The 19,997-nt window shown below is 37.7% G+C and overlaps 1 protein-coding gene across 6 annotated transcripts in view; it reads right to left on the bottom strand.

Annotated features, from left to right (window-relative positions):
- Nucleotides 1-1,557: 1,557 nt before the first annotated feature.
- The window catches only part of adgrl3.1 (adhesion G protein-coupled receptor L3.1), a 136,874-nt gene continuing 118,434 nt past the window's right edge, over nucleotides 1,558-19,997 (bottom strand). The window contains exons 19-24 of one of the 6 annotated variants that reach the window (XM_051123744.1): nucleotides 15,760-15,928; nucleotides 10,363-10,491; nucleotides 9,789-9,885; nucleotides 6,669-6,794; nucleotides 4,543-4,560; nucleotides 1,558-4,257 (exon numbers count right to left, since the gene is read on the bottom strand). In XM_051123744.1, coding sequence (XP_050979701.1) covers nucleotides 3,341-4,257; nucleotides 4,543-4,560; nucleotides 6,669-6,794; nucleotides 9,789-9,885; nucleotides 10,363-10,491; nucleotides 15,760-15,928 — 1,456 coding nt within the window. In that variant the 3' untranslated portion in view covers nucleotides 1,558-3,340. The remainder of the gene's footprint in view (nucleotides 4,258-4,542; nucleotides 4,561-6,668; nucleotides 6,795-9,788; nucleotides 9,886-10,362; nucleotides 10,492-15,759; nucleotides 15,929-19,997) is intronic. The other 5 variants (XM_051123833.1, XM_051123916.1, XM_051123995.1 and 2 more) reach the window with 5 other exon arrangements.

Below are 19,997 nucleotides of genomic sequence, written 5' to 3'. Positions count from 1 at the left end.
TTTGAAATCATTTTAAATATAAAATTATAAAACTAATTTAAATAAAATTATTTTATTCTATAAAAAAAATTATTCTAATGCTAAAAATACAAATAAATCAGAATATTTCACTGAAAAACATACAGAATCAGAATCTGGAATCAGATCAATCCCTTAATGAAAAATTACTAACATTTATATAAAATACATTTATTTCATGCTAAGTATACTACAAACACATTTACATATTATGTACTTAATAAAAAATACCCTTCAACTGTACTTTTAGTATACTAAACTGGTATATTTAAAGTCTGCTAAATTGGAACAACTAATTTTATATGTAATGCACTTTGTGCAGACGTAGTGCTGAAGACCAACTAAAGGTATACTTAAGTATATTTGATTGTGCTAAAGTGAAACTATTGCAAGTATACTTTAGGTACACTTGAAGACCAATAGTATTTAAAGATCTTACAATCCTCATCAATAGTGACATTAAAACATATTTTAGGCCTAATATTAAGAAATGTGCATTGTGCACAAGTAGTACTTAAAATTTAATTTAGGTTTTGAGTGATGTGTCAGTAAATATGTTAAAAGATTTGAACTATATTTAGTATAAAATAAATGCATTTGAAATCTATTACTTTTTTTCCTAGGGTTCTGGTCTGTTTTTTTTTTATATATATATTATATAAATATATCAACACTCTTAGTTTCTGTTAATGAAAAGTTTGAAAATGAGCCCATAATGAAACCAGAAATACTGGATATATACAATATGGGGGTGGGGTCTTTGAATATTGTGTTGGACCTATTGGCAAACCTTTGAGTCAAAAATGATGAGAACTGCTTGTCTTTTAGGTTTCTTCTTCTGAGTTGGGTGGTATGTAGGCTGTAGGCATGGTTGGTTAAGAGTTTAAATGGCGAACAGTTTCTTTCCTCAAAAAATCAACTTTTCAATTTCATCGACTGCCTACAGAAGACACACACACACAGCATACTCATGTCAAAGGCAGGACAGGGCTCTAGAGTATGGAGCTATATAGTCTGCTTGGGGGGGAAAAGCTGCATCTTCCCTTCCTTTCAAAATGCTCAAGTGCCTGTCAAAACGACCTATAAATATTCATGAAAGTGGTAACATTTGGCAGAGCGAACTCTCACAGACACACTCACGCACGCAGGCTGTCTGACATTTGGGCGTGTTTGCAGACGGACGTGTGTCTGTTTGCATGGAAAGACATGAAAATCAATAGGTCGTAATTACACTGTTTGTGCTGGCGCTCTTCTCAGATGTGCATAATTAATCGGTACCGTGCTCGTTTGATTGGTGCCGGTCCCAAAACTGGGTCAGTTTAGAAAGACTGACTGTTCAAGTCTTCCGGCTGGTTTCCCAGACAGAGATTAAGTCTAGTCCAAAAGGATTTTCAACAGAGAATCACAATCCACAGTACAATTTACTCCATGACAATTCTTCCCCGAAAAACTGCCCAGAGGAGTCGTGACCGTTCTGAAAGTGGCGCTCCGTAATTGAAATTAAAAAGAAGCAGAAACTCACACCGCTCCCTTGTGAAATATTGTAAATATTAATTCAGTCATTTTATTTGTTGGCAAACAACTTTCACTGTTACAACAAATATTAGTTATGAGTTCATTCAGTTTAGAATGCATATGAAAAGAATAAATAATAATTTCATCGATATTGTAATAATAATAATATTGATGATAATAACAATAAAAAAGGTCTCAGTGCCGATACCGTTCATTTCCCGACGCTCTCTAAGATCCTACATTTCTGATCTGTTGGAAAATAAAAAATAAAAAAACCAAGACTGAATCACAGGAATAAATATGCAGTCGATTTTCTCAGGGTGGGTTAACAAGGGATAGATGTGCAAGCTACAGGGAGTCTCAGTTTGAGAACAAGTAAACAGTAGTTTCAGAAACCGACCTTTACAAGGTTGTTTCCATCTTCCAAACCACTCCATTAAAGTCCTATCCTTCTAGCCTGTTCTTATACATGGTTATTTTATATGTTTACACATGCGCCACACATGATTCGTAATCATGATTTCCCCAGTTCGGCTCGGACCCGTTCCAATTCGCATTCTTACGCTCTTCGAAACACAACTCGATATGTGAAATCGTCACAATAAAAGACCAACCTTTTAGCCTGAGAACAATTTTTAGCTGTGTCAACATGTACGACTGGAATTTCAATAAGCTGGAACTTGCATCCAAAGTACGATTTCAGCTCTTACACACAAAAGACGGCGTGTTCAAGGGTAAACGTTCTAGAACTCATGACATACTCCAGCATCATTGGGATCCCATCTGCAATAGCTGTCAATCACACAACAGTCACTTCCCCAGAGTCTCTTGGTTATCATCGACACAGTGAGATTAGAATGACAAAGTGTTGCATTCGGAAAAAAAAGAAGGAGGAGGCCATGGTCATCCTTCCAAACGAGAGTGTGTGTGTCTGTATGTAGATATGTGTGCGTGTGTTTGTGCTGTGCGTTATAAGGGAGAGTATTCTGGAGGACCCGCACAGCATTGTGGGATTGGTCTAGTCTACAAAAACACATACGAGGGGCAAAATATGTCAAAAAACATGAAACGCATACGATCATATGCAGTATCGGGAATCTGTACATTTTACATGGAAAACAGTTCCATTTCGTTGTAATTAGTGAAGATTACCTTTCCCATAACTGAGATACAGAAAAATAAACGTAAGAAAACAAGATGCGTCCTCAGTCTTTAAGAACAGATGCGCCTTTTGTGATTTCACGCTCAGAAACGGTGCTAAACGAGAAGGAATGTGTGCAGCAGAGAATCAAGTCTAGAGATTTGTGGGTAATGCAGTTCAGTACGACAGAAGAGTTCAAAAGTCTGGGTCGGTGGTCTCGTTATCATACACGGTCATCTAAAACGGCAGCTAGTTTTCCGCAGTCTGTTTACACGCTCGCCGCGGCGAGTTTCGAGGAGAATCAGACAGCCATTGGATGAAGGAGAGCTATGCAAATGATCCAGGGAGCAAACGTTTGTCCACGTCTCCGATTCTGAGTTTCACTCAGCAGATCGGTTTCCAAGGAGATGGACGAGAATAAAAAGTCCACAAGACCTGCCTACACGCGGTAGTCCTTGTTCTAGCATAGGAATGGGTTACTAGTTCTGGTTACTGGTTCTAACTGGAGCAGGATTTTCGGTGACAGGATACTTGTATGTACTGGAATCGGGGGGCTATCTGGAATCAGTCTCTCTATCAGTGCGGTAGGTAGTGTATCCCATGCCTTGTGCATTGTGCCACACACACACACGCTGAGTGAGAATGTGTGTGTGTGCGCGTCGGTGTCTATAGGCTGGTGACCAGCTGTGAGGGGTCTGGTGGCTGTTCTTCAGGCGACGAGTCTTCTTTCTCGGGTGGGGCGATGAACCCGTCACTGCCTCCGCGTCCCATCTGATAGTAGCTCTCTAGTTCCTGTATGTGGTTCCTGGAGCCCAGGTTCGGCATGCTTTTGTAGTACACGTCGTCAGTCTCCATGACCACGCCTTTGCCGTTGGCCAGGTGCAGCTCGCTGCCCTCTTCCTCCTCGCCGTCATCATCCTCATCGTCTTCGTCGTCATGGAGACCGTTGATGAGGTCATCGGTGCCATGCGGGAGGTCAGTAAGCGTGGGCATGCTGGTGTAGAGCGAGTCTCTGAGGGGGGAGTGCGTGTGCGCGCGGGGAGTGTGCGTGTGCGTGTGTGAGGAGTGTGTGTCGTTGGGGAGCAGCGGGAAGAAGCTCTCGCTGTTCTCCTGCGGCAGGCGCCGGTGGGCTGAAAAGGTGTGCATGGGGGCGTGGTTTTCCGGAGGGGGCGGTCTCGGTGGGAGGAGCGGCGCTTGTGACTCCTCCCTAATGAGCTCCAAACTTAACCCGCCCCCGTCGTCGTGCCGATGGAACGCTCCGGGGTTGTCGAGCACCATGACGTCGTCTTTGGCAATGGACGATGACCCCGCGACCCCTCCGTTGGCCAGGTGGTTGTTGAGTTTGTTGGTCAAGGTCCCCTGGTGGGCTTTTCCCTGCCGCTCCTGGGTGTTCAGGTATGACGGAGCGTAGTTTGCCGTCAGCTCCTTCAAGATCTTTTTCTCGAGCGTAGTTGGCGGCTCGCTGCCACGAGAACTGTAGGTAAGGTAATCGCCTGCCGCCACACCGTAGCTGTTGCCGTGGTTACCGTTAAGCGGCAGCGTATCCATAACGCTGGAGTCCCGTGCGTTGTTGAGAATGCCTTCTGAAACACAGGAAATGACAACAGAAGCTCATTTCCAACACTTACATATACAGTATTTATGATTGATGGTAATACGAATCAGTTCATATATGTGTCATGAGAGATGATGTCAAATAGGATATTAACTTTTATTAAAAAGAAACAGATGAGGGATGCAGATTTAACAGGGGGAGGGAGAAGAGGAGGGAACGGGAGGGTTGAGGAGAAGGAGAAGATTAAAGAAGAGAGAAGCAGAGGAGAATATATTATAAACGTGGAGCTGTTGTGAAAGTAAATGAATCATACTTGAATCTCTGTAGGAGGCTGCAGACCCGCATGAAAGGAGAGAGCGAGAAAGAGAGAGAGAGAGAGAATGATTACATACATAAATGCTTATGGAACATGTCCACAGAGAGAGAAAGAAGTATTATATTCAGCTCAGACTGTGACGGGCATTAGTGACTGAATGCTAACCTGCTGAGTTTAGGACAGATGCTAGGCTGAAATGTTCCTATACCACCGAATTATTAAACAGAACAGATGGACATAGAAACAACATAAACAAGCTCATTAAAAAGACACAGGAAGTATGTATGCAGGATATCACTTCTAACTCTGGATTGTCTTGGGTGTGTGTGCGTACTGTTAGGAAATGTAATGCATTTCCCAATGTAACAAACAGGATGCAGAATAGTCTTTTGAACTTGAATTTAAGGAAGTCAATTAAAATAGAATGGACATCAAAGAAATTCACAGCTGTGTAGATTTTTTATTTTATTTTTTTACATACATTTTTCGATATGATTCACCCATTTGGATGTACTCCACATATGGAGTCATACAAAAACATGAGATAATGTAATAATCAATGTTTAAAATAAACTTTTCACCATGTATAATCTATATGAAATAAACCAACTTTGGTTTAACTTTGGTGCATTTGATAAATTAGGCATATTTATTGCTTGTTATGTAGGATACAAAAAGATTTTTTAAAGATTTTATTCAAGAGATTTTTTTATATTATATGTGACCCTGGACCACAAAACCAGTCTTAAGTCGCTGGGGTATATTTGTAGCAATAGCCAAAAATACACTGTATGGGTCAAAATTCTTGATTTTTCTTTTATAGCAAAAATCATTAGGAAATTAACTAAAGATCATGTTTCATGAAGATATTTTGTAAAATTCCTACTGTAAATATATGAAAACTTCATTTTTGATTAGTAATATACATTGTTACTAACTTTATGTGGACAACTTCAAAGGCAATTTTCTCAATATTTTGGTTTGTTTGCACCCTCAGATTCCAGGTTTTCAAATAGTTGCATCTCGACCAAATATTGTCATATTCTGACAAACCATACATCAATGGAAAGCTTATTTATTCAGCTTTCAGGTGATGTGTAAATCTCAATTTTGAAAAATTGACACTTATGACTGGTTTTGTGATCCTGGGTCACATATGTAAAATTATATCAAATTTGATATTTTATTTTTTACACAATAAAATTATCATAACCACTACCACATTGTTTTCTGATAGTTTTATAAATGAATACTGAATAAATCAAAATTTGGGGTAAAACAGAGGATTATGGCTAATTAAAGAGTTCTTGATAATATATGAAATTTATTCAAATATCATGTAAGTTAAATAGAGTTTTTATAGGTGAAAATTTAAACACTGATTATTTTAATTTATGGTTCTGGAAATACCCCATATTTTTGTGAGTAAGATGTTTAATATAGAGACAGTCAAATGTTTTTGAACTTTTATTTGATCGAAAGTACAGCAAAAACAGTAACATACTGAAATATATGTATTATTTAAAATAACTGCTTTCTATTTTAATATATTTTAAAATGTAATTTATTCCTGTGATTTCAAAGCTGAATTTTTAGCATCATTACTCCAGTCACACAATCGTTCAAAAACCCTTCTAATATTCTGATTGGCTGCTCCAAAAACACCTATTATTATGATGATGTTGAAAACAGCTGAGTAGAATTCTTTCAGGTTTCTTTGATGATTACACAATTCAGAAGAACAGCATTTATCTGAAATAAAAATCGTCTGTAACATTATAAATGTCTTTATCAGCACTTTTGAACAATTTAAAGCATCCTTGCTAAATAAAAGTATTAATTTCAGTAGTTTCTTTCCCACCAAAAAAGGGCTGTGTATATATAGTATATATAGCGTATAATGTTACAAAGGTTTTTATTTCAGATAAATAAAGTGTGAATATTGGTAAGGGGAAAATGATAAAGTCATACAGTTTTGAGTACATAATCGAAATGACAGAATTTTCATTTTTGAATACTCTTTTTTCAAGGAGTTGTCATGTAAATTTTACAGTTCACCACCTGAGAGACAATTACCATCCAAAAAGTGCTTAGGTTTGTAAATGTGTATGTGAGAAGCAAACCTTGGGTGTTGAACATGTTGGCAGTAGGGTTATTGTACACAGCAGACTCTCCCAGTAGTGTGTTATAAGGATTAGTGCCATGAGGACGTAACAAAGCATTGGAGATGAGATGGTTAGCCATGGTACCTACAACACCCACAAACAGAGACAGAAAGAGAGAAAGGAAGAAAGAGAGACAGATATGGAGCCAGGAAGTTGAAAGAAGACAGAAAGAAGGAGCAACAAAGAGACAGAAAAAAGATGTACAATAAACAGTTAGAATGATGCAGACAAGGAGTCAGTAAACTTGTGCTTCAACAGCTTTAAACATCAGCATGTTAGTTCGGGTGGACAGGAATGTAAAACCTCCCGAGTGGAGTGTAATATCAGTGCAGAGCACAGCATAGATGATGTTTATGTTGGACAGCTGTTGATGTTTGACATTTTGTCCTGCCAGTGTGACTTGATTAGGAGCGTTTTTCCATGGCTCTGTCGCTGGAAGACGTTTAAAAGCTCACATTCTTGTTTAAACAGGACGGAGAAGACAAAGGAGCTCGGAGGAGCAAATCATATTAGCGCTCGGACATAACAGAGGCAGGCAGGGTTTGAGAATGAGCAGAACATGAGCACATACACAGATGTCTGATCCATTTGGACTCCAGGGTCAGAAAGTTGGAGGGCTTTCCCATTGCGTTCCAGATTTTTCTCGTTCCAGTCTTTTTTTCTTTCTCTCATTAAACAAACACACACACCCATACGATTCTCTATCTGTGAGCACTTTTGGCCTCGGGAACGCTGTTAAAACACTACTTTGTCATTTGTCTAATAACAATGTCCAACAGTGGACATACATGCCTCAAGAGAATCCTGCAGTCCAAATATGTATTGTTTAATAGCATTCTATGGTGTAAATACCTATGATGGAAATGAAATTTTCAACCTTTTGGAATAAACCAACTGACTCCTATATTTTGATAAGATTTTATATATCCTAAACACACAAAAAACATTTTCAGTTTTTTCAAAGCAAAAAAATACAGCTTCACTGGAAATGATGCACACTAGAAGTATTCTGTTCATATTCACCTTTTCATCTTTGTTTTCTTTACACATGCTCTTCACTGACAATTTTGTATCCTTGGTAACAAGTTTATTAGTGGTAAATGGTAAATTGTTGTGACAGAAATGACAACTGAGGGACAGCTGTTGTATAACAATGAATACTGAAATTGTTTATCTTTATACAATTCTTTGGTTAGATTTTCATAGTTTTTAAAATGCAATGACCCATTTTTATAAGATTTATCTATACCAATTAATTAAGATTAAAAGTCTGACTCAAGGACAAGGGTAAAATAATAAAATGATAAAAACCTTCATATAATAAAACCAAAAAAATCTGTTTTTGAAGTGTTAAAATGCTAAAGCATTTTCCATGCAACAAATAAGTGCCCAGGAATTATGTTGAAGGAACATAATCTCTGTTTTTAGGGTAAATTTTTCTCACATCAAATCCAAACAACCTGTTTTGAGTGTGTCTATGTGTGTGGGTGTGTATATATTAGGGGTGTAACGATACATGTATTCATACTGAATCGTCACAGTACGGGCATCTCGGTTTGGTGCATGAGGCCTTACAACGAATACAGGCAATTTACCCTCAATCCAGAAGGGGGTGCCCACAGTAATGCAACCCTGTTTGATAACCACCAGCAGAAGAACAGTGAATGCCAGGAGTTGCGCACAGACGGTGACCATGTGCTGATTGCGCCCAATGGAAACGCGTCAATTTCACGAAAACTCCCATATATCGCAAAAAAATTACGCATGAGGTGGTTTTTCAGGCAGTTTGAAAAAGGAATATTCCACAGAACTGCAATGAAAACGTTTTTTTCGCATTTACAGGTCACATGGCATATGTAAATGTCATATGATCATTCTTCTACTGTACTATTAACTCCAAGAAACACTTCATACGTAGCCGCTCTCAAGTTTAAGGGGCTTTTCCTGATATTAATGCTTAGATTATATACACTGCACACATCTGTGGCGCATAACACATGGTCACCGGAGCTGAAGTTATGTTTATACCAGCAGCGTTGCACCAGTTTCTGAAGCGGCTCTCTGCGCTACTTCTGTAAAGATACACGCATACGCCTCTTTCGAATAAATAAAGCCAAAAATCCATCCAAATCCCACCAAAATCCATTGGGATCTAGAGGAACAAATTACGTTTTAGTCGCATAACATCAGTAAATGAAAACATTGTCATTTCGCAATCCTTTTTTTTTTGACATTTATATAATATCGCCAAAGTTTTGCGTAAATCTGTAATGGAAACGCGACTACTGACAAACGAGTTGTGCACTCAACTGTTTGCAAAATGGAGCTTTGCGCTCTTGTATCCTACCTCGCTCATTCTGCACAAATCCAAATATTTCCATATTTGCGTTGCATCCAAATGCTAAACTATTATTTATTATGTAAATTATAGACTTTGTACTTCAGTCGTTGCGGGCGTGCTGATGTTTGGTTCACTGTGTTTTATTCTGATAAAGTACCAACTGCACTGTCAAGTTAGCAATGCTAGAAGCCTGGAACTGTTATGTTTTGTGTTTGTGTGCGCCAGCGCGATTACGTCAACTTTCATCATACCAGCAAAATCAACTTAAACAAAAAACAAATAGAATGTCGCTTTCTGCCATTTGAGTTTCCTTTCTGTCACAAAACTGAACTGAAACTCAGCAAATATAAGCAATGTTACGTGTCGCACAGTTTTTGTCCCTTGTCTATCAGTTAACTAAAATATATTTCAAGTATTTATTCCTTGTATGTATATATGTACTGCAGATTTTATAGCCTATATATGACATTAATTTGATATAATATTTTCACATGTAGGTGGAACAAAATTTGTAAGTTGTACTACTGTCTGTTTAAAATAAATGAAAAGAAACCTAGCATAGCAGATTTGTTTTTTTCTGTTGTATCGAACCATGACCCTCAACCGAGGTACGTACCAAACCATGACATCTGTGTACCGTTACACCCCTAGTATATAGTTTCTGTCAATATTGTATGTGTATGAATACTGTGTACATGTGTACACATGTTTGTGTTTGTGTGTGTGTTTAGCTTTACCTCTGTTGAGAGTCGCTGAGCTGTTCATATCAGCGGTGATGAAAGATGACTCCGACTGCTTCCTGACAGTGTCATTCCACATCCTACGAATACGACTCTGACAACAGAGGAAGAGAGGGGGTCGATGTTTAGTTTCTAACTGAAAGGAAACCAGTGTCCAAAGAAACTGTATTATGCGTCAATGGTAGTCTAATGCAGCAACTTATTTTATATATAGTATCTTATATCATCCATATTACAGCCATTTGATCAGTGAGGTTGGTTTGTTTTCCTTTTTTGTCTACAGTTATCGCCACTAATTGGAATACGGCAGTGAAAATCTTTCTGATTATATTCACGAATAGCGAGGTGAGCAGAATGCTGAGTGCACCATTTAAAATAAGGCTGAATGGGAAATTGGGTCATGCGGGACTGTATTCATCCATGAATAAGAAAACGCCAGAGCTAAAGTGCTTTCCGTGCAAAGAAATAACAAGCTGATGACTGCATTGACCATTGACAGCTTCACCAGTCACCGGCCTAGAAAAATCACTTGAGATGGTTTTGGAGGATCCCCTGCAGGTGTTTGTGTTACCTGTGAGTTGGTGGAATAGCGTCCAGGTGTGCGGGCTGTACTGGTCTTTGTTGAAGTGGAGATGGTTGACTCCACACTTTTCCCACTGCAGCAGTGTGTGCGGAGACATCGGCCATATTCCTTACGCACCTGCAAAGACACACACACGCATACAGGTTGGTAAACCAAGGTTGTTTTGATCAATGTTGTATTTAACTCTATTAGTTTAATTTGTCCAAATAATTGATGCTTCGCAAAGAGCTTGATTGACAGGTGATCTGACCAATCATAACTCCAAATCCGCCATCTTGTTTGACAAACAAATCAGACATGAAAGTAGATTAACTTTCTACAGTTTAAATAAAATAAGTTCTGATGTTCATCCATGTTTATTTTGTGCTTTAAGTAAATATGGAAGACGATTGGTTCACATGTACCACTTGAACTGAGCCAATACAGCGATCTGTCATGACACATTAAAGAGTTACAAAACGGTATTTCACGAGTTCCCACTTACAAATAATAAACAGAGTACAAATTAAGCGTGTTTGGCGTGCTGTCCGGGAGAGGACTCCGAGCTCGGAAATCATTCCCGAACCCGGGGCACCCCCCCCCTGCCTAGGGAGAGGGGTACGAGCTCGGCATTTGGCCCGAACCCAATAAGCGCTCCCCCAGGCTGAAGGTGAGGAGACGGGGTGGAGGAGGGATGCTGAAAAGACTAGAGATGGAGGAGGTAGGACTGCTTGGTTATTTATAGGGATTCTCTCTTGCTTAGAGAGTGTGATTACTGATGGTGAATTGGCCGTGTTAATTATCTGCGCGTGCTCCTCCCGAAATTTGTTAATAAAACATCACTTAATGTTTTAATAAAAAAATAATAAAAAACCTACAAAATTTGAAAGCTGAGACTTTGTATGTTTGTGTGTATTGTGATTTGACCAGTTTCACTGCAGCTTCAAAGGGCTCTACATGATCCCAGCCGAGGAATAAGGGTCTTATCTAGCAAAACAATCAGTCATTTTTTTAAATAAATCTACATTTACATACTTTTCAACCAGATCTTGCACCAACCTCATCTTGGACTAGCTCTGCGATGCATGTCTACAACTTCACACATTACATATATCAAGGTGGAAAGATCACTCACTCAGTATGTTTACATGGACAACAATATTCCGTTTTTAACACGATTAAGACAATACTCTGATTAAGAATCTACCATGTAAACAGAGATTTTTGATTACCTTAATCCGGCTAAAGTCATACTCGAAGTAAACACAAATCGAATTAAGACATGTAAAGTATTCGTATTTTATTTAAGTGCAGTATAGACATGTACACACCTTAATCACACTATTACCGTCACATAGGACTTTTCGCCACATTATACACACAGGATACACACACGGCAGTAATCAACTGTTTGACAGCAACGCCATCATCTGTTTACACAGACAGCATGACAAATAATTAACTGCACTTCCGCCTATGCTTACTGTAATGCGTGAAGTCAAGTAGTGAAAGACGAGCATTTTGGTTAGAAAGTATATAATATATATCACGTTAACTGAAAATTGTCATCAGTGATGAAAAAACCTGAAGGTCATCTGTCATTTTGACAGATTACACTGAAGGTGACCTATTGTAACTTCTAACTGTAATTCCCACCCCTGTCCAGCTGGTGGCAAGTGCGCTCCAGTGTGGCAACAGAGCATGAGACCCAGAACAAAAAAACGAAACTGTAACGAATGTTTTGCTACGCGTTTGATTACGCACAGGCGAGTTGCCTACTCACTTTAGCTACCACAATCTATCACGCCACATTAAATAGTGTCAAAAACCGTATTTATTGCTTGAATTTCCTAATGAAATGGACAGAATTTGAAATTTGAGATTTTGTTTCATATCAAAAGTAACACAAAGCTCAACCCTACACTCTTAAAAATAAAGGTGCTTTAAAAGGTTCTTCACAGTGATGCCATAGAAGAACCATTTTCAGTTCCAAAAAGAACCGTTCAACCAAAGGTTCATTGAAGAACCATCTCTTTCTCACCTTTTTATAATCTAAGGGACCTTCTGTGTGTATATGTATATCTATATATTTAGTTTCATGAGATGAGACCTATATTCCACAATTAGGAATGTGTAGAGCTCCATTGAAACAATGCAATTTGGATGTTCAAACCACTGGCTCCCATTGAAGTACACTATATGGACAAAAATCCTGGAATGTTTTCCTGAAAAACCTTAATTTCTTTCTGACTGAAGAAAGAAAGACATGAAAATCTTGGATGACATGGGGAGTAAATTATCAGTAAATTTTTATTCTGGAAGTGAACTAATCCTTTAAAGCTTTGAGGAAAAAGTTATTTTCTACTTGATAGTTACATTAAGCCTTCATCTGGGAGATTTCCTTAGCAAATATTGATGTGTGTGATTAATTGTGATTTCATTAATTAGACAGCATTTCTTGTAATTAGACTACACTTTTTTTAATCGATTGACCACTTCTTGTGTCCTTGTGTTAAAGAGTTTACTGAGTTCATCTTCGCTCCTGCAGGTTACAGTGCGTCTGCGCAAGCACATCAGTGCTGTGTGCGTGTGTGCTTGTGAACAGCAAAGTGAACTTTTGTGTGGATGGCAGATACCCTCAAATCATTATCATGACTTCAATAGTTAGCATGTTGGACGACCTTTCTAACGCTGTAAACTTAATCAGGAAAAACACACACATACATTCAGCATCACGACCTTTACCTCAATTCTCAAACAACAAGGACTAAAACTTGTATCGCTCCATCCAAAAATCTAGACATAATAACAATAATGACCAATATCAGTACCAAATTCCCTGTTGTATCAGCAATAATACAGCTATAATTGCTTTTTAATGTTGTTAACATGGACGCCGTGTTATTGTTTGCGCAGCTGTTGAAAGAAAACTCTCTAAGATCGGCCAAATAAAATTTCAATGCTTTTATTCCTCCGTCTCTTTGGATGACTGCACACCCAACTCCTCAAAGACCTCAACCAAACAGGACTTACAGCTTTAGATTTACATCACTGCTGTCTCCACAAAACCCAAATAAGCCCAGATTAGTCCCTCGTCTTGTAAAAACAGCTTCTTGTGGGTCTTTGAGAGAATATATATATATATTACGTTAAGATCCATTAGGGAGATAGGTAGATTAGCCAAAAATCTATGATATCATTCAGTTTAAGCTTAAAAGTTGCCTTAATGTGAAAGAAACAAGATAAATTGGCATTTCAGCTTCAAGGTTGGTTAGCAGAATAGATAATCAAATTCCACAACAGTCCAATCTTTCTGTCCGTCAATACATAGAAATATTCACACATACACATATTATTTTTCTCGAATCAATATCTGTTTCCCTCTAGAGCTAAAATGCTCCAGGGTAATGTGGATATGAGCATTTTCATGCTAAATGACTCTGGAAGCAATCCACCGGTCGGCCATCAGATAATTAAAAGGTTTAAAATCTATCATGAGCTAAATAAATCTGATGAGCTGAGGGTCTCTAATTGAGCATGCATGTGACAGAAGGGTTGATTAATGAGATCATTACTAATGAGAGGCCAGTAAACCCTCAGTAAAATGCCCAGGAAAGAGGTCAGTTGAGCCTCAGTATGCGTATGTGCACGTGATTGCAATACTGCAGATGTTTGCATAACATGGATGATTCTTCAAATTAGAGGCATTTTTCTGTCAGCTAGAATGATTTCAGAAACAATCATTCTAGCTTTAGTGGACAGATTCAAATATATTTACAATTTATTTTTATTGTAGCTCTTATATTTACAGAAGATTACATTATAAAAAACATATACTTATTATATATTTATGAGGAAAATCAGGGAATTCTACTTGCACTTTTTCATAAGAACTTTTTTGTGACATTTTATATATTACTTCTTTAACTTTTATATAATACTGTTCAATGTTTTTTTTTAATGATTAAGATTCTTATGCACACCAAGGCTACATTTATTTGATTAAAAATATAGTAAAAAAGTCATATTGTGAATTATTACAATTTAAAATAACTGTTTTGTATTTTAATACACTACCAGTCAAAAGTTTTTGAACAGTAAGATTTTTTTTAAAGAATTCTCTTCTGCTCACCAAGCCTGCATTTATTTGATCCAAAATACAGCAAAAGCAGTAATATTGTAAAATATTTTTACAATTTAAAATAACTGCTTTCTATTTTAATGTTTTAAAATGTAATTTATTCCTGTGATCAAAGCTATAGTTTTAGCATCATTACTCCAGTCTTCAGTGTCACATGATCCTTCAGGAAAAACAACTTCAAAATCCTTCCAAAAACATTTATTGTTATTATCATTATCAATATTTAAAACAGTTGAGTACACTGTGTTCAGAATTCCTTGATGAATAGAAAGATCCAAAAATCAGCATTTATCTGCAAGTTTTTGCAAAATTAAACACTATACCATTCAAAAGCTTGGAGTCAGTATATTTTTTTTCTTTGGGAAAAAATTATAGAAATTAATACCTTTTTTTTTTTTTAGCAAGGATGCTTTAAATTGATCAAAAGTGATGACATAAAAGTGAAGACATTTATAATGTTACAAAAATTTCTATTTGAGATAAATGCTGTTCTTCTGAACTTTTTATTCATCAAAGAAACCTGAAAAAATCTACTCAGCTGTTTTCAACATAATAATAATATTAATAAATGTTTTTTGAGCAGCAAATCAGAATATTAGAATGATTTCTGAAGGATCATGCAACTGTTGTAATGATGCTAAAATTCAGCTTTGAAATTAAAAAATTATATTGCCATGATCTAATGCCATAAATGCGTGTAAAACAGCTTGAAAAACGTATTTTTCAACCTCACAAGTAGTCAAAAGTGCCATCAATTGACAATTTGCAAAGACCCACCCCACTTTGTTTCTGTTGTTATGTCCCACAAGCCATCCGCACTCACATCTCACGCAGTGAAAAATACATCGCAGAGCAAAGAAAAAACTTTCAGTGCATCGACAGACAAGACAGAGCAGGTTACTTTAGGTATGAAACAAAGTCTGAGCTTTCAAAGTTTGTAATTTGTGGTTAATTTAAACAATAAATGTTTAATGTGTTGTGAAAGCTCGCTATAGCACCTCGGTTCAAATGGCATGTTAACCGATCTCTTTATCTTTACTAGTTATAGCATGAAATAAACATGGATGAACATCAGAAGCTATCTTGTTTCAAAACACCATTTTTCAAGTTCAAGTCCACCGATGTAAATCTACTCTCGTTTGGTTTGTTTGTCAGACAAAAAAAGTCAGATTCGACATTATGATTGGTCAGATCGCCTATCAATCAAACTCCCTGTGAAGCGTCAACTGAAGAATCAAACTTATGCGAGTTTGTGTTTGTCTCACCTTCTTCTGCAGGATGCAATGAAAAATGAAGATGAACATTCCCTGCAGGGAGTTAAAGATGGTGAAAAGGTAGGCCATGATGACTGTACTCTCATTGATATACATCAGCCCAAACGCCCAGGTCAACCCCAGCAAACACAGCAGAGCTATGGCACCTATAACCCAGGACCTAAGAGACAGAGATAGATACAGAGAAGTTAAACAGATAACAGATGCATAACTCTCACTCACACACACTTGACACATGTGCGACCTCAGCTAGTTTATATTATCTAAGCATATTAAAAATGTTATTTATTTTATTGGACTGTATCTGTTTCCTCAGTTTGACAATAGTAGGATCATATTATAAACTGTCTCGGAGAAAGGCTTTATTCTACAGCAGTCAAATGTCAAGCTGGCTCCAGCCATAATGTCTACTAGTCTGTACTTAGCACTGAGCCTCACACTCATTTAGTGATGTCATTTAGTCTTTAGGGTCATTCACACACATACACATACACACACACACACACACACTTAGACTCACACATAATCAGCTTGCAACCCATTTATACTGTGAACTGCTCTAATGTGACAGGCTAATGTTTGGCACTGAAACAAGATCATTAGAAAGTATGAGACAGAAAGAGAGAGACAGACGTACAGACAGACAGGGAGAAACTTTATGCATAGAGACGGTAAATATGAATTATTGTTTCCATCAGAGACAATAATAATAAATAAATAATGGTGGATCAAGATGGAAAGACTGACAGACAGACAGAAATATCGATTCTGGACCAACTCGGGACTGATGCAGAAAGAGAACACGCACTCATGAAGAATTATAATTACATTGTTCATTTCAAAGAGCCACATTGGAGAATTGATGAATCACTTAAATCATTTTAACATTCAGAGAATCAATCAAACAGTGGAGGAACTACACAGCTAAAACACTCCAATCAGAATGCGTGATTTAGAGAACTGGCACTCTGATTGGCTGGAGACCCTTACCAGTGACTATCCATAACAAGCCATGCCTCAACAGAATGCTGAAATGTAAAACAGAAAAAAAGGATGGAAAAGGAAACAACAAAGAAAAAAAGACAGATGAGGCTGATGAATGATTCATAAACATCATAAATAAAACAAAACCAACTCAAGAGATGGAAAACACAAACAAATAAAATGAAAACGTCTACTTATGATGATGATGTGGATGGTGAAATATGGTTGAATTTTCTTAGTCGACACAAATGTACATACTGGGGGATGGAATGTGATCATGTAAGATGAAAAAAACCAAACAGCCAGACTGCCAGTAAGTTTAGGAAGCCCTGCACCTTATGACAAAGTGAGAGCTGCGATAGTGGGCGGGGGGTTAAGCTCTCAGTAGCCAATAACCTTGCAGGAGCCCGGATAATCTATTCTGTGCACGGCAGCTTCGGAACTTCGGATGGAATTTTGTGCTGAGGCTACATTTTTGACTGGACCAGACTTTAACTTTTACTTATTACATCGGCCATCTTGTATCCTCCTGTGCTAGCAGAGGCATTTCTCTCCGCTCATTACAAAGTCTTTTTTGCTGTTACTGATTTGGTGACAAACAGACTAATAGTACTAAGGTTAGGGTTAGATAATTACAATTGGACTATAGTATGCACTGTATACTGAGAAGAAAAGCTTTTCTGGTAGGTCTATGGGAGTGCATGGTTGCCATAGACACTGTGTGGAAAAAAATAAATAAATATATATAAAGAGATAGAGATATATACACACACACCACCATTCAGTCTTTGAGGTCAGTAAGACTTGTTATTATCTGAAAGAAATGTGTACTTTTATTCAGCAAGGACAAATTGAAATGATCAAAAGTGACAGTAAGGACCTTTACAATGTTACAAAATATTTCTATTTCAAATAAATGTAGTTCTTTTCAACTTTGATATTCATCAGAAAAATCCTGAAAACTAAGTGTATCACAGTTTCCACGAAAACGTTTTTCACGTCGATGATAAAGATAAATGTTTTTACTTTCTTTTTATCAAATCAATGCAGCCTTGGTGAGCCTTCTGTCTTTCTTGATTAGGCTTCTTTCGAAAACTATTAAAAAATCTTACTGACCTCAAACATTTGAACGGAATACAGTTACACATTAACACTTAATTGTTATTATTAGAGGTGTTTAAATTATATTGGCACAGAGCAGGTTTATATAACATGCTGACATTCGTAAATTTTTAAGTGTGGCTATGAAGATCTAAATACTTTTGGTGGAACTGCAGCTGTTCTGTTTATAATAACATTTTGTAACTTGTAAACATGTTGAGCAGTTTTGCTTACTGTTAACTGTGGAAGTTTATATTGAGTAACTATTGTAGACACAATACTGACAGTCACTTTGTCTGTTTTTGATCTAAAGCCAAAGCAGAATCATCCACTGCATGACTGTGAGCAATACACAGTTGTTTCAGTTTGCTCCAGTTGTGAACTAAAACTAAAATAAAAAATTAAAGGGGTGCTATTTTGCTTTTTCACTTTTTGAACTTTAGTCAGTGTGTGGTGTGTATCTTTGGGCATAAAAAAGATCTACAAAGTTACAAATCTCAAAGTCCACTCCAAAAGGAGATATTTCGTTTTTAGAAAATCTCTTTCCAAGAACTACAACGAACGGCTCCTTTGGACTACAGCGTTTGTTTTCCGCATGTAATGATGTCACAACACGGTCTATTCGAATTATGGAAATTCAAATTGTTTGGGGGGGTGTAGGGACGAGGTGGGGGATTATCCAAACTTTAGCGATGCAGCGGGGAGAGCCGCTTCAACGAGCCGCAGCGCTGCTTCAGAGCAGTAACGCGCCGCAGACGTGTGCAGTACATAGGGTCGAAACACATGCCGAAATCTACTCCAGTTGCCGCATAACGCATCACAGACGTAAGAGATTTATTCATCATACAGTGTAGATAGCTTCACTTATAACTCGAGTGTTGACACTGGATCTCACAGTGCTGTTTAGTGACCGAGACTCACCAGCGAGTGAACGCATCTGCTCTACTAAGTTCATGCCGTGCCGCCGTTTGAACTTTGATCCGAACGGATAAATGGTGTTTAAATGAGTGGCACGCTTTAAATGACTAGAGCTCTTTTGTTCCACCTTTGCAGCATAAACATTATATAGAATATTTATCTAACGCCAGTTATCGTTTAACGAGGAAATTTATGTTGCACAATAATTATCGTTATTGATTTATCACCCAGCCCTAACACTGGTTTATTATTGAATTAATCTGTGCTTTTTAACAATTTGGTTGAGTAAATGATTCAATGACTCACTCAAAATGAATCAATGTCAGTGTTGGGCAGTAACGCATTACTTTGTAACGCATTACCGTAATTTGATTATTTTTTTAGTAACGGAGTAATTTAACAAATTATAATTTCCAAATTAGTAATTAGAGTATAGTTACAAGCATGTGTTACCGCTGCATTGCGTCTTTGCCGACAGAATGTGTTTTATCATCTAGATTGTAAAAAGGGTGCTGGCAAGCACAAGCGACATCCTCTACCTGAGACCTACTTTGACTAGTAAGCGCCTGTGAGGCGGATACTACCAATGACAACAAAGTCAGCATGGAGAGAGGAAAGTACATGTTCTGTAGCAGGAAAGACAATCATTATTTTTAGTTTATTTCTGTCAAAGGCAAGAACATTATTGTGCATTGTCAATTAGAGGGGAAGAAAACCTTTTCAACCGTGAAAAACTCCACATCCAATTTAAAACACCTGAAAAGGCAGCGCGGCACATTAAAACTTATTGAGAACGTACCGGGTGCAGAGAGCAACACATCAACTTATGTTGTCGAGTCCAGTGGCAGTGGATTAGAGACCTGCGCTCCCGCTGGACTTGATGCAACAGAGAGCGGCGCGGGACGAGACTTGATGGGCGAGTGCGGTTGCAGGTGAGCAGAGACTCATGTGTGTGCAGTACGCGATAGAATAAAATGATTTGCGGAACTCCCGCAAAATAGAGCTATCTAAACATAAAATGTCAAAAACAAATTAATTGCTATTCACGTATTGCACAAAAGCAACAAGAACAACTAATATGAAACAAAAATGATTAACGTGTAAGCATAGGCAGAGTTTCTATTTATAACACGTGTTGGCAGAGTTGAACAATGTTGATTTCTGGAACGCAATGGACAATCAGAGAATCCACTCACCGCTCGAAATGCCGTGCATTCTGCAACCAC

The sequence above is a fragment of the Labeo rohita genome, chromosome 1 (assembly GCF_022985175.1).
Source record: "Labeo rohita strain BAU-BD-2019 chromosome 1, IGBB_LRoh.1.0, whole genome shotgun sequence".
In the NCBI taxonomy this organism is placed as follows: Eukaryota; Metazoa; Chordata; class Actinopteri; order Cypriniformes; family Cyprinidae; genus Labeo; species Labeo rohita.
Note: the sequence above shows the minus strand (reverse complement) of the source record. Positions and strands in the feature narration are given on the sequence as shown.